Source organism: Octodon degus, unplaced genomic scaffold, assembly GCF_000260255.1.
Source record: "Octodon degus isolate 3935 unplaced genomic scaffold, OctDeg1.0 scaffold00065, whole genome shotgun sequence".
NCBI lineage: Eukaryota > Metazoa > Chordata > Mammalia > Rodentia > Octodontidae > Octodon > Octodon degus.
The window spans coordinates 11,161,271-11,175,645 of NW_004524641.1; the positions used below are offsets into that span (position 1 = coordinate 11,161,271).

Below are 14,375 nucleotides of genomic sequence, written 5' to 3' on the forward strand. Positions count from 1 at the left end.
AATATATAACAAAATAAAACTATAGGATTGTACTATGCAGTTTAACCAACAAGAATTGCAGTACTATGAAACAAGGTATACTGTATACAAAAGAAGATATCGAGGCTCCATAAAGAAGATGTAAAGAACTGTCTACAAATAAAAACAGGTCATTAGTCTGAGCAATGGGTTGTAAGTCTGTACAGTATGTCTTGGTCATAAGTCTAAATAGTCATCAGACAGGTAGGTTGTTAAACAAGGAATATGTCTACTCCAAAAAGACTGAAAGGAATGTTGAATTGGGCCACCCTTTGGCTTACACTGGTGTCACACGATGTTTTATCTGTCTTCATTTTCCTTTGCCTACCGAAGTTTGTCACAACTTAGGTGCAGGCCCTCAGAGTCTTATTCTCAGCAATGTAACAGAAATGTTTAATCCACCAACATAAACAGAAATGTTTAGTCCAGCCAACATTCTACTTATGGCTCCATATTTTGATAAGAGACAATGCTGAACATTCTAGATTACCCAATGAGCCTGAGGCAGGCAAGGGTTCCTTTTGGATGAGGAAGCCTTCCAATTTTTCTTCCATCCTCCAAGCATACATTGTCTCAAATTGGGCAGCACTGGCTTGTGTGATGGGCCACCTCTGTCCTTATTGTGAAAGAAGGCCTGAGAAGGGACCCTGGAAGAACACTGCTGGGGTGAGGCTCCTTCTTCTACTAAAAGAAGCATGACTTAGGTGAGTCCATGTTGGACCAGATAGGACAAAGGATCACAAAGGAGACCTGACCTTGAAATCCAGGGATCTCATAGCCCGGGATGGGTGTTTGTGATGAGCTGAAATCACATGGCTTTGGGATTAGCCAGCTCTACTCTGTGTTTCAACAATAAAAAGTCTTGCAGAACTGCTGGCATATGAGACAGAGGTATCCAAAAAGTTTTGGCATCTTTGCCAGCTGTGTAACGAGCCTTTGGGAAGAAACTTGTTAGGGCGTGGTCCATACACTCCACTACAAGAGAGAGGTCCACGTTCATGCAGCGTGAGTTGCTTTTAAGTTTGTCCACATCTGCAAAATGAGAACAAAGCACATTGATTCTTTGGAAGAAGAGGAAAAGCAGAGTGGAAGGTAAAGTGCACAGGGCAGGATTATATGAGAAAGTTTATTTTGAATTTGTTGTCAGAATTGGGAGGCACTGTGATGGTTTTAGTCTTTCCTCAGAGAAGGGTGTGATGTGCTGTTTTTAGGTTCTCAGTGTCGGATGGGCAGCAGAAGGTCCCAGAGGGCTTGTTAAAAATCTTGATTTCTGGGTTCAAATCCAGTTTCCAAGTCAGTAGGGTTGAGGTGGGTTCCAGGAATTTACATTTCTTGCAAGCTTCTAGATGATGGGATTGCTGATCCATCATCAGGACCAGACTTTGAGGAGTTGCATTTAAAGCAATGGAGGAGGGCCGGCGAGATAGCTCGCGGACTAAGGTCCTGCTTAGGCCAGCGCAGGGACCTGTGTTTGATCCCCTGCATCACATACAGAGCTGGCCTTCCTGGACCCCTGGGCCCTGGCCCTCTGGCCCCACTCCCGGGCGTTCTGAGCCAGCCATGGAGACTGGATGTGGTGGGGCACACCTGTAATCCTAGCACTGGGGAGGCTGAAAACAGGAGGATCAGTATGAGTCCAGGCTGCACAGTGAGACCTTATGTCCTAGGAAACCATAGTTTTGATTTCAAATTCATTTCAGGGGGTAGTATGTTTGTAGGAAGTGTGGTGGATGAGCACACGTGTACACAAGTGTGGATGTAGGTGTGTACTCATGTGCCACTTGCTTCTGTGACTCTGTGAAAAAAGAACCCCTGGATGTACTAAGTTGGAAAGTTTATCCTGAAGGGATTTCACTGACCTTTTCAGACCCAAAAGCTACAACTCTTGTTACATATGTCCTGTTTTACCTTGGTCTTAACCATGCAGCAGAAAAGTATAAAAACGAAGTATAAGAAGTAAAGCCACGCTGTTATGGTGAGCTGTTATGCTGAACAATTTCTGACACTGCCAGTGAAGTGGAAGACCCACTACTATTATGGACTACTGGACTCTTTTAGAATATTTTGCTGAGTTAACATACCTATAATATTCAAATAACAAACAACAAAAAAAAGGGATACAGATGAATGTCCATTTTGTATCTGTGTATTCAAAATGGTTAGGTTGGATATATAGTTACATTCTCTTAATGAATAGAGGGATTTGTTCTAATGGTGTTTGTAAATAGGATATCATGTCCGCATCTTGTACAGCAATTAACCACTAGGAAGTATGTATGTAATGTGTTAATTATTGAATCTGTCCTACAAATTTGGTTTGCAACTGTTTCATTGCGATTTGTTTCTCAATTAAATTATGGAAGAAAAAGGAAAAAAAAAAAAAAGAAAAGAAAAAAGAAAGTTTAAAGTAGCCCAGTTCACAGGCAAAGGAAACATTGGAGTAAAGAGCTACTAAATTCCTTTTAATTTTTTTTTAAATTTTATTTTAGGGAAGTCTTCAGGGTCTCACTACTAGATTGGACTCATAGTGATCCTTTTGTTTATAGCCTCCCAAGAGCTGGGGTTACAGGTGCGCGCCACTACGCCCAGTCTCAATTGCCACCCAGTCTTAATTGCCCTCTCAGTGCACCCTGGGGGTGGGGCTGGTACAGCAGGCCCAGGGATCGAACCCCTGACCCCTGTGCCTGCTTGCAGGTGCTTTATTCTGCTGAGCTCTTTGGCTGGCCCCTGAGATCCTTTTCAAGAAGGTAGGTATTTTACAAGTGATTGGTAATATCTGGAGTCCTTGTCTACTGAATAAATGATGCTGGGAAAATGATATCCATCTCCCAGAGGAATGAAATTGGACCCTTATCTCATGCCATATTAAAAAAAATCAACTTATAAAGACTTAAACATAAGATCTAAAACTGTAACACACCTAGAAGAAAACATAGGGTAAAAAGTTCTTGACCTTGGTCTGAGCAATCCTTTTTTGGATACAAGCCCCAAACACACAGGTGACAAATGTCAAAGCAGATTGATAACCCACCAACCTAAGGAGCATCTGTGCCTCTGCTCAAAAAAAGAATCAGTTAAAACAATGAAGAGACCACTTATAGAGCTGGAAAAGTATTATGCAAATCACACATCTGATAAGGGGCAAATATCCAGGATACAAAAGGAACACAATTCAATAACAAGAAAATAGTATTATTTAAACTGTTAGAAAACTAGTAGAAAAGATCTAAATTGAGATTTCTCAAAGGAATGATAAATGGTCAACAGATATATGAAAAAATGTTCAACATTACTAATTGTCAATGAAATGTAGACCACAAATAAATGTTAACTCATACTTGTCAGAATGGGCATTGGAAAAACATCAAAGATGACAGATGCTGGTGAGGATGTGGAGGAAGGGAACCCTTGTACACTGTTGGCAGGAATGCAAATTAAAACAGCCAATACAAAAAATGGTAGTGGAGTTCCTCAAAATTTCAAAATAGAACTACCATAGGATTCTCGTATGCTTCCAAAATGTATCTGAGCTCCCCTTTCAAGGAAAAATGTACAATCTGAGCTCTTCCTTTCAACATTAAATCCTACTACCCACAAATTTATAAAACAAAAGAAAATAAAACAGAACAAAAGAAACTTAAGTATTAGTGGCTATTTTACACCACACTACCATAACCAGGGAAATGAAGAAAGATAACTTTAAATTATGGTCTACTTTGGGAACTTCAAGGTTAATCTGTAAGTCCTGAACTGGAAAAACTTAACAGAAACTTAACAAGTACCTAACACACGTTTACAGTATTAATCGTCATTATGTAATCTTTATGACCAGACTTCATGACCAGTCTGGCTACAAAATGAGCCCAAGGACAGTATAATAAAATCCTTTCTCACAAAAAGAAAAAAAAAAAAAAAAAGGAAAGAATTTTTTAAAGGAAAGATATCTGGGGCAGGAACATATCTGGAGAAAAGAGAAGAAAAATTAACCTAAGTCAAAAGACTAAGTCAGAATAAATATTACATCAATATAAAATAGGGCTCGGGCCGGGGATATAGCTCAATGGCATAATCACCTGCCTGGCAAGCACAAGGTACAGAGTTTAATCTCTGGTACCACTAAATAAATAAATAAATAAATAAACAAACAAACAAAATAAAATAAAATTGGGCTCCATGTGCTGTGGTATTTCTGAGATGAGTGAATTTTGGATGTTTTCAACACAAAGAAATGATAAATGTTTGATGAATCAAAAATCAGACACCCTCATCTGATTATTACATTTCTATACACGTATTAAAATATCACAAAATATGTACTGTTATGATGAAAAATTTAAAAATTTCTTTAAATGGAATTTGGTGGTACATGCACAGGCATTTAAAAAGTATCTCCATCAGCATCAAAGAGAAAGCTCTTTTAAAAGAGGGATTTTGTTTCTGATGTACTAAGTCTCAAGGGTGAAGTGCCTAATGAACCTAAATTTAAATCCTCAGAGTCAGTGTGAGAAAGAGAACACTGATGGATGGGTTCTGAATCCACAGGGTGACATCAGCAGGAAGGTTTGTCAAATGAGAGGTTTTAATTCCACGTGTGTGTGTGTGTGTGTGTGTGAGCGCGCGTGCATGTGTGAGGCACGGTGGTGTTGGGGTGTCCGTCATTTGGCAAACCTCCCAGGTGCATCTGCCTTGACTCCTAGCTCCACCTCGAGGCTCCTGGCCTTGACCCTGGCGATGGAGGGCAGTCTTACCAGGGCACTGAGGAGGACACATGATCACAGTGTGGGGGCACAGGGGACACAGCGTGGTGGGGCCCTGTTCCACCTAATGCAGGAACTTAGTGTGTGAGGAACACCACATAAATGCCAGCAGGCCTGGAAGTTGGAGCTGGAAGGAGCCCTGACACAGAAGGTGTGACTGAGGGCCTCGTTCTTGCTCTAATGCAGTGTCCAAGAGTGCCTGGCAGAGCCAGGCTGAGCGCTTTCGCATCTGGCTCTTCCCCTTGCTAGTTTTGTAATTTCAGGCAAGTTAATTCTCTGTGCCTCCATTTCTATAAATGAAAGAGATAATAGCCCTTGATTCATAGAATATTTGAGGGGCTTGTAAATTAAGAATTCATATAAAGCACTTAATATGGTAACAAGTACCTAATACACGTTTACAGTATTAATCGTCATTATATAATCTTTATATTCTGACTTAGTCTTTTGACTTAGGTTAACTTTTCTTCCCTTTCCTCCGGATATGTTCCTGTCCCAGATATCTTTCCCTTAAAAAATTCTTTCCTTTTTTTTTTTTCTTTTTGTGAGAAAGGATTTTACTATACTGTCCTTGGGCTCATTTTGTAGCCCAGACTGGTCATGAACTTGCAAAGATCCTTCTGCCTTAGCCTTCTGAGTGCTGGGATTACAGGTATGCGCCACCACGCCTGGCCTCCTTCCTGTTTTTGAGGACTTATTGAAACCTGAGTTGCCCTATGGAGATCTTTTAACCAACAAGGCTCTTTTCCTGGCATGAATCCTGAGGGCGGTTAGAAGCCACACCATCTAGCACCATTCCGGGTGTTGGGTTGTCTCTAAGAGGAGTCCGTTTCCTTGGGCAGTGTGGGCTCGCTGTGTCTCAGTATCACTTGGCTACTTCTTGGTGTCAACCGAATCATGTCAGAGTCCGAGTGTTCTCTATCTTTGGTGACCTCTACAAAGCCTTGAGTGGTGTTGAGGAGAGACTGGTATTTCATGCAAAGAACTAAGTGCAGAGATGAAGACCTTGAGCCCCGCACTGCCCTACCGAATCTCCCATCCTGGTATGAGCAGGAAAATTGGTTTAACCTCGGCTAGGTCATCTTCCCTTTGTTCACTCTCCAAAATAGTTCATTTGGAGAATAAATGATATAATTCACAAGTGCTTAGCATAGAACTTGGCACATGGTAAATGCTCAGCAAAGACTGACAAAATCAGAAAAGTAAGAGACGACAGAATTACTAGGGATCCCTGATCCATCCATAAGATGCTGACTGATGAGTTACTTTAGGAACCTTGTTTTTTTCATCTATTTCAGTCTCTTTCATACTGCTAAGGACAGTGAATCCCCGAGGACGTTGGGTTGACCCAGAAACTCACATTTTTCAATGTAACTTTCCCCATATTGTTGCTTGATGTCTGGAGACAGATGCTTCCAAATGGCAATTTTTTTTTCGATTGTCTTTTCTGGATCTGACAATTGTGTTCTGAACAGTCCTGGTTCAATGCATGAGACGTGCACACCAAAAGCTTTCATGTCCCGTCTGTGAAAAGAACAGGTAAGGTGGCTTTCATATTATTTTAAAACTTTTTTTCTTTTTTTTTGTAGTGCAGGGGGTTAACCACAGTGCATGTCAGGCAAGCATTATACCATTGAACTATATCCCTATCCCTTATTTTATTTTTATATTTTGATGTTTAATCCAATTTGAAGAAGGCTTGCTATTTGAACACTTATCTTTTCATGGAACTACAGAATTGGGTGCATAGGAAAGAAGTTTCATCTTCTCCCCCATCATTAGAGATGAAGAAGCTGAAGATCAAGGTGGCAATGGCCACACAGGAAAGGGTCTGGGCGGACGTCCCCTACCACCAGTTCCATGTCCATCCATTAAGCTGTGTTCTCCTCTTTAAATTGATGAGCATTTGCGTTAACACCATCTTTTCAGTATCTGAAGTGCCTTATGGTGCAATGGACCAAGGCCTGGCTGAATGATAAGTTGGCTCCATTTTAGGGAGCTGAAGCAACTGCAGTGTGAATGAAGATAAGCAGAAGGACACAGTGGGGCGTGCCTGGCCTGATCCTATGCAAATGTTTTCATTGTGCTACTGCAGAAAACCCGAAGTCTGTTCCCTTACTATGCACTAAGCTTTAGAGAAATCATGGCATCCATTTCTTTAAAGTAGAAAAAACAAGTATGGAAAGTTACATAATTATATCAATAATGATTTCCTAAATTTAATGTCTATTTTCACCAGGAACATATAAAAAAGTAATCATCCATTTTATAGAAATCTGACTTTTTAAAACAAGCTTTATTTTGTAAACTTAAAGGATGATTTATTTTAGATTTTGTTTTCTACAATATAGCTAGTGTATAGTTTGTTGGATCTTGGAAATACCAGTTCCAAGAAAGCTTTCAGAAAGACTTGTTTCTCTCTCCACTCATGAAAATAACGTATAACCTAGGCACAAGCCACTGCACTAAGTTTACCTGGTACTGTCATACCTAGGTATCTGTCATCAGTTTGTGCCAGAACTTGTGACAAATGCTGAAACCAAAGGGTAACAAATGTATATTTCCCATAGGAAATAATATTGTGTATTATTAATATACAATAATTAGGAATAATTTGTGAAAGTTTCCCAGAACTTTCACATTTTACTGAGCTAGTAGTAGTCAAATTTTACTGGGCTAATAGAAGCCTTTTAGGCTTAGTGATACTCCTCTTACCCTTTTGTGGCCCATGATTAGCACTTAAAATTCATAAAAATACAAGACAGTAATGATAAGTGTGGGATTCTATCCTGTTCCTGAGATTTCATGAGACTGACACAGGCACTTCCTACTAAACCATTTTTTTCTGGCCAAAGCATGATAGTGCTGGGGTTGATGAGTTCTGAAGCCAGTGAGTAACAATGTTTGGGTGCAAGTAAAAACAGTCTGAGACCAGGATGCTGCTGGGCAAGTACAGCTTCGCAGAGCCCTGATCCTCTCTAGGTTGGATTGCTGCCCTAAACCCTACTAGCACTGCCACAAGAACGTGGCCTAAAGACACCACCACTCCCAATACTAGTTCCACAGTTCATAAAGAAATAAACACACTTTGCTGACTACTTTTAGGCATAGTATAACTGCATTGCAGATTCTGTACACCTTTCAAAGTGAGTGCGTTTCTATATCTACTAAAAGTGAGTACATCCCTAAATCTACTATAGTGAAGACATTTCTTTTCTCTTTCTTTCTTTCTTTCTTTCTTTCTTTCTTTCTTTCTTTCTTTCTTTTTTAATGCAGTTAGTACAGGGTCTCACTACACAGATCAGACTCAAAGTGATCCTCCTGTTTTCAGCCTCCCAAGTGCTGGGATTACAGGGGCATGCCACTACACCCAGTCTCAGTTGAAGTCTCAGCATGTCCCGGGGAGGGGCTGGCACAGCAGGCCGAGGATCGGACCCTGGTCCCTGCTCTCTGCCTAGGCAGGTGTTTTAGTCCACTGAGCTATCTGGCCTGTGAATATATTTCTAAGTTTACTAGCTTACTAAATGAGTATATCTCTAAGTCTACTAAAATTTTATTATAACTTCTGCTCAGAGAATTGTGATTTGTGTCTAGATGTCCCCCCAGCCTCATGCAGTTTTAGGCAGGGCTTTTTTTTGGAGCTGACCGAATTTAGAGTGTGTGACTGATTCATCGTTCAATGCTAGGATTAAGGATGCTTGGAATAAGGGTGGGTGATTGCTGGGTCAGTTCACTGGTAGGAGAGGCACTGTGCTCATCCTGGCAGATTGGATACAATCGAAGGAACAAAAAGAGGTTTGTCTCTCTCCTTCCTTGTTGCTTTTGCTGTCATCTGCTTGGTTGCCTCTCTGCCATGTGCCACCCTGCCTTGGTGGTAGTGGGTTATTAACTGAAACATCTACACTCTGTGAACTAAGTAAATCTTTCCTCTGTGGGAGGCCACTCAGCTGCATTCTCCTGAGAAATGAAGTCCCTTTCCTCCATCTTTAGTTCAACCCTATTCACTGAAATCTGCAGAGCTGGCTATATAGAAGCAGATGCTACCTTAATTGCCTAAAAGAATGTGATCTAGACTGGCCAAGATGCCAACCTGTCTCATTATAGCATGTGGGTGAGAATTGCCTCCCCCCACCCCCATGGCGGCAATGGAAGCTCAAGCAAGCGCCAGTGAGATTCCAGGGCTAAGACATGAGACAACATCTTAGCTGAGGCCACGGGACTCAGAAAGAATTACACTTTCCTGGCGGTAAAGATGCCAGCCTTGCATACATCAGGCTATCCATTGTATTGCTAATTGGAAGCTTTGTGCCTGCTACCAAATTGCTCTGTGTTTCCTTACAGCCAATGTCTGCAAAGTTTCTTCTCCCTAGCACACTGCTGCAACCCCCACCTACCTCCCTGATTGAAACCAATAAAACCTTGAGCTTTTGGACTTTTGTTCCAAAGAAAACATTGGCTGTCTCAGAACTCTTCAACTGCAGAACTTTCTCTCTTTGTCTTTGTTTTGCATCCATGTGCTAAATTGCTAGGTGGAAGACCTGAACCCTCCACCAGGATTTTGGTATTCCTCCTTTAACTTTGGATGTTGGCTATTTTGTCTTAGCAACAAGAAAAGTAACTAAGAATGGAGCCAAAGATCAACCAAGGAGACTCATGGAAATTCTCCATGACTTTGTTACTCACTGTGACTGTATGCCGCTGCCTGTGTGACTTGCCTAACATGATCTCCTTGGGGAATTGTTGGAAAAGCAGATGTTCAGGCCCCACCCAGACTCGCAAATCTGATTTTAACAAGATCCTTCAATTTACATTAATATTTTGGAAGAATTTTTTTCCCCATTATTTTTTTTCCCTAGTAGAGTTAACTTGCTAGTCTGATCATATGACAAAAGAGAATTGGTTGATATATAACAACTTTAGAAGAATAACCTAACCCTTTATCAGCAAACTACTCATAGAAGCATGGCATAGATCATAGGCTCTAATATGTGGATTCAACAAATACTCATTGAGTAGGTCACTGGCTGCATTGCCTATCACAGCACCTCTTGGCTGAGCAGCTTTCATTGGCTCCTGCACTCCCTTTCTTCACCCTTTGGCCAGGACCACATCCCAGAGGTAGACACGTTATCTATATTCTGTCTTTGGATAGCACAGTAGCTTAGAAGTGGCAGTGTGAGATCAGGGGCAAGAGGGGAAGAAGGAGGCTAGTCCCTACTCCTGGGATGCCAACTCTGGTTATTTCATTGCTCACTGGAAAATAATAGCCACTGCGTCTCCAGGTTTGGAAACTTCCCTGTCTTGTTATCCTCTCAGTCTCAAGGATGGAGATGCCCTGTTGTTATTAGCTCCTAGATATTAAGCTTTAGGATTTTCCTATGTACCCACCTCCCCCATGTCTTTAAGTAGTCCTTCAAATAAACTTTACTCTAATTGCCCAATTTTAACATGCGACCATTTCCTTCAAGAACCTTGATTTAAATATCTATTTACAATTTAGGGTTTTGAATTTATAATAATAAGCTCTGATTCCATGTAACATGGATTAAGTATACCTTTCCTGCCTCTCCCATCCAATGCAGCTACCAAGACTGGACAGAGTATGTTGAGCAGCTCATCGAGAAATGATATTTTCTACTGAAGGATTAAATAAGATGGTTATGTGTCTGCAGCTGTCAGGAAGAACAATAGAGAGACATACCCTGACTTGGGCGCTCTATGTGCTTCCTTATTTGTAAACTGACTGAGGGACTAAAAATTCATCACCACTATTAGCATATACATTAAAGGGAAAGTAAAAAAGACAGAAAGACTTGGGCTCAAATTTCAGTTCTACCTTGGTGAACTTGGGTGTGAGTTTCTTAGTCTCTCTTAGTTTCACTGATCATCTATAAAGTAGCAATAATTTAAGGTACTAAATAGAGTGGCTGGTCCATATGAAGCATTCAGTTAGTGTTATCTCTGAAGCTACTTAATTTGCTTTACCTTAAGCTGTCATTGAATCCTTCCACTGCATACTTTGATGGAGTGTAGCCCCCTCCACAAATTGCAAGCCGACCTCCGACGCTGGAGACATTGATAACCCTCCCTCGAGCTTTTTTGACCAAGGGAAGCATATTTAATGTCACATCAATGAGTCCAAACAGGTTCACTTCAATAGGTTCCCTGTAGTCCTCCACTGTCAGCCAGTCTGTGGGAGCGAGTGTGCCCGGTATTCCTGCATTATTGATCAGGCCCCAGAGACCTAGGACAGAGAAAAGGTGGTAGAAGGTACTGCTTACATGCCCCCAACCCCCGCTCTCCACAATGCTTCCATTGTCTTCTTGTCCTCAGATTCCTGTTTTGAAATACTTTGCAATTTCTAAACTGATAGCAGAGGGAGAGAGACTAGATTGAAACTGCTGAAGTTCTGTTACTCGAGTTCACACCCACCATTCTTCTAGTTCTCGTTCTAAATATCAAATGCTGGCATTTTCTGAGTGAAACTTTTGGCTTTTTCTTCTCAGATGTAAATTAGTCTATTATTTTTACCTTTTAGATGGCAAAGCAGCAGAATATTTGTAAAATGTTCTGTATGACAAAGAGTGATATGTATTTTTTTTTTTTTTTGTAAACAATGCAATTTTTCACTTGGCTTTTTTTTCCCCTGAGGGGAAACATTTAATATTGTTAAAGATGTTTGGAATTAAAGCATTAAACCCTGTCTGGAGCTTATCAAATTATTGCATTTGTGCTTCTGAGTCTCAGATTTACGACAAAGATATAATTGAGAAAAACACGTGCATTTCCTCCCCTTTGGGGACGCCAGTATCTTTGTCTGTGAGCGTATTTCAAGCCTTAACCAAAGCCAATAAAAACCTGTTGGTTCAGAGGCAGCTGTCTTTGCAGAACCCACTGCAGTCTTGGTGTCCACTGGCTCGCCAGTCCACTATGACAAGCCCTGATGCTCACATTTTGTGGCCTTTTCTTACATTTTCATTGAAATTGTGTGAGCTGTGGAGCCAATTTATAGTGCAAAGTGGGGCTGGGGAGATGGCTCAGCAGTCTAAGTGCCTGCCTGGCAAGTGTGAGGACCTGAGTGCTATCCCTGTAATGCATGCCATGCCAGCCCTGGAACTCTAGGCATGGTGGCGCACACCTGTAATCCCAGTGCTGGGAGGCTGAGACAGGAGGATCACTAGGAGTCTGAACTGTGTAGCAAGACCTTGTACCATATATATTCGAAGTATACAGATGGCCACTTGGTTTCCACCTTTTCCTGAAGATTTTAACCCCAATTCCCTTTGCCTCATGTGCAGCGGGAGTAGCCCTGCCGAGGAGAAGACCAGGGAAAGCCAGTGCCTTCATCTCTGCTCTAAATTCACTTTCTGGGACTTAAGACAGCATAATTGGGCACAGTCTCTCATGTACACAGGGTGACTGGCTGCGCCTTGGAAGTACCAAAATACTCTCCTGAGAGTGGAGAAGTGCCACTGGTATTTGGTAGGTATTTTCTTGAAAGGCTATTTAAAATCTAAATGCGTTTTGCTTTGCTCTAGTTACTTCCCAATCCCGCCATCCTTCCTGCCCCTACATCTCCCACCTTTTTCCCCAACGTGGTTCTTCACCCACTGGGCAGTTCTCTTCACATTCTTTGGGTCAGTTACATCCAGAAGCACTGTCTGAAGTCTCTGGGAGGTTTGTGCCTTCAAAGCTGTGGATCCTGATTCAGTCAGACAGGCAGCAATGACATGAAATCCTTTTTTATCAAAAGTCCTGGCTGCCAGGTTTCCAAAGCCCGTGTCACATCCAGTGATGAAAATGTACTTATCATTGATATCCACAACCTTCAGCCGTCCTTTACAGTTCCACAGAAAGGCACAGAGGATCAGCAGGGCTAACATCCACAAAAACATTGTTTTCCTGTATCATACAGTATAAGAAGAGAATGTCCTATGTGCTTAAAAGCAAAATGAAAATACAAATTAGAGCCACAAAGGCATCATAACCTAGGCTTGATACATTTGAGACATTTTAATACATTCAAGTAGACAAGTAGGAAGTTTAAAAAAGTAGTACAAAAATTCTTATTGTTTGTTTACAGATAGACATTTAAATGGAGAATTATTCTTTTTTTTTTTTTTTTTTTTTTTTTTCTTTTTTTTTTTTTTTTTTTTTTGTTTCCTCTCTCTTTTTTGGTGGAACCGGGAATTGAACTCAGGCCCTTGAGCTTGCCAGGGAAGTGCTTATTCCACTGAGCCATCTGTCTGGCCCTGAGAATCATTCTTAAGTAAGGAAAAATTACCAAGTAGAATTCAGACAACTTAAGTGGGAGAGAGGGAGAAGAGTGAGCCATGGCAAAGCTGACCCGGGTCACTGAGTAGATGTGGGCAGCTGCAGTTGTGTGGTGGTGGGTGGCATTAATCTCACATGTGAATTCGTCCATCAACTCACAGTAAAATCTTTCCTCTTGCCATTTTCTTGAGATTGAAGAACAAAATCTGTTAGAAAATGTCAGCCAATTTTAAGGACTTTTTTTTTCTCCGAATGCCTTCAGGGCAGGTTTGGCTGGCTTGGGTTGTGGGGATCAAACCACGGCAACCTGAGCCTGACTGCTTTGTTGAAGCAGCCACCTAAAGAACTGAGCTAAGGGGCAGGCCCCCAGCCAATTTTACTTGTTCTGTCAGACTTCAAGTTATTTCCAGTCAGGAAAATGGGAGCATTCTGTTGTCACTGAGAAAGCATTCCCAACTTGGTTTCCATTTTCTGATTTTAACTAGATTAACATGGACCTTCAACCAGGCTCTGAGGGTTCTAGAACTCACTGCAGAGAGTACTAAGTGGAGGACACCAATAAGTTCAGTGAGAAGCAGGAAGGTGGACAGGAAGAACGTGAGAGACAAGCTGACCAAGGCACAGCCCTCCAAGCCAGTACCCAAATCCTCAAATTCTTTCCTTTGTGGACACCAGTCTCCTGTGAGGGGAAAAACCCCACATATCCAAAGGTCTAAGTGAGGCAAATATCTACTATAAAACTAAGGTTTAGACCATAAATGTAACCATTGCAGCCTGGAAAATAATTTTGCCACAGATAAGGGTATCTGAAGGCCTATACTTGAACAGAAAGAGGGTTTCCTTTTTCCTTTCTTCAGAAGCCTGCACCTGTGCTTGCGCTGGGGATGTGTCACTGTTACCATGGGAACTGGTGCCTGGAAGTGCCAGCATCCCAAGAGGAAGAAGTTAACAAGGTCCAGAGAGCAGGCTCTTCCCTGCTTACCTCAGGTCTGAGCATTTAGAAGGCCCGCTCTCCCAACTCTGCCCCACGGCAGCCCCAGGAAGATTTTCCTTCCCACACAGCAGCACCTGGGTTGTCTCCTGATCTGGTAGAGGGAAGAAGGGTCAAAGAAAAGAGTAAGAGTGCCTGAGGGCCTCACGGAGCACCATAAATAGGTTGGTGTTGAAGTTTAGACTGTGTGGAAGCTTCTGGAATCATGACTTCTCACAGACATTATATTATAAAACAAGCTGTAAGGTCAAGGAATTTTATAAATGTTGGACTTTATTTTCTTTCAACCCCTCTAAAAAATTGTTCTTTTTTTTTTTTTTTTTTTTTTTTTTTTT

General features: G+C 41.5%; 1 protein-coding gene across 3 annotated transcripts in view; it reads right to left on the reverse strand.

The window, feature by feature from the left end:
* Window positions 1-573: 573 nt before the first annotated feature.
* Dhrs9 (dehydrogenase/reductase 9) overlaps window positions 574-14,375 on the reverse strand; it is a 25,234-nt gene continuing 11,432 nt past the window's right edge. The window contains exons 2-6 of one of the 3 annotated variants that reach the window (XM_023719188.1): window positions 13,123-13,223; window positions 12,358-12,714; window positions 10,761-11,019; window positions 6,136-6,299; window positions 574-1,050 (exon numbers count right to left, since the gene is read on the reverse strand). In XM_023719188.1, the coding sequence (XP_023574956.1) occupies window positions 827-1,050; window positions 6,136-6,299; window positions 10,761-11,019; window positions 12,358-12,670 (960 nt within the window). In that variant the 5' untranslated portion in view covers window positions 12,671-12,714; window positions 13,123-13,223 and the 3' untranslated portion in view covers window positions 574-826. Of the gene's footprint in view, window positions 1,051-6,135; window positions 6,300-10,760; window positions 11,020-12,357; window positions 12,716-13,122; window positions 13,256-14,375 lie in introns of all 3 variants that reach the window. The other 2 variants (XM_023719187.1, XM_004634778.2) reach the window with 2 other exon arrangements.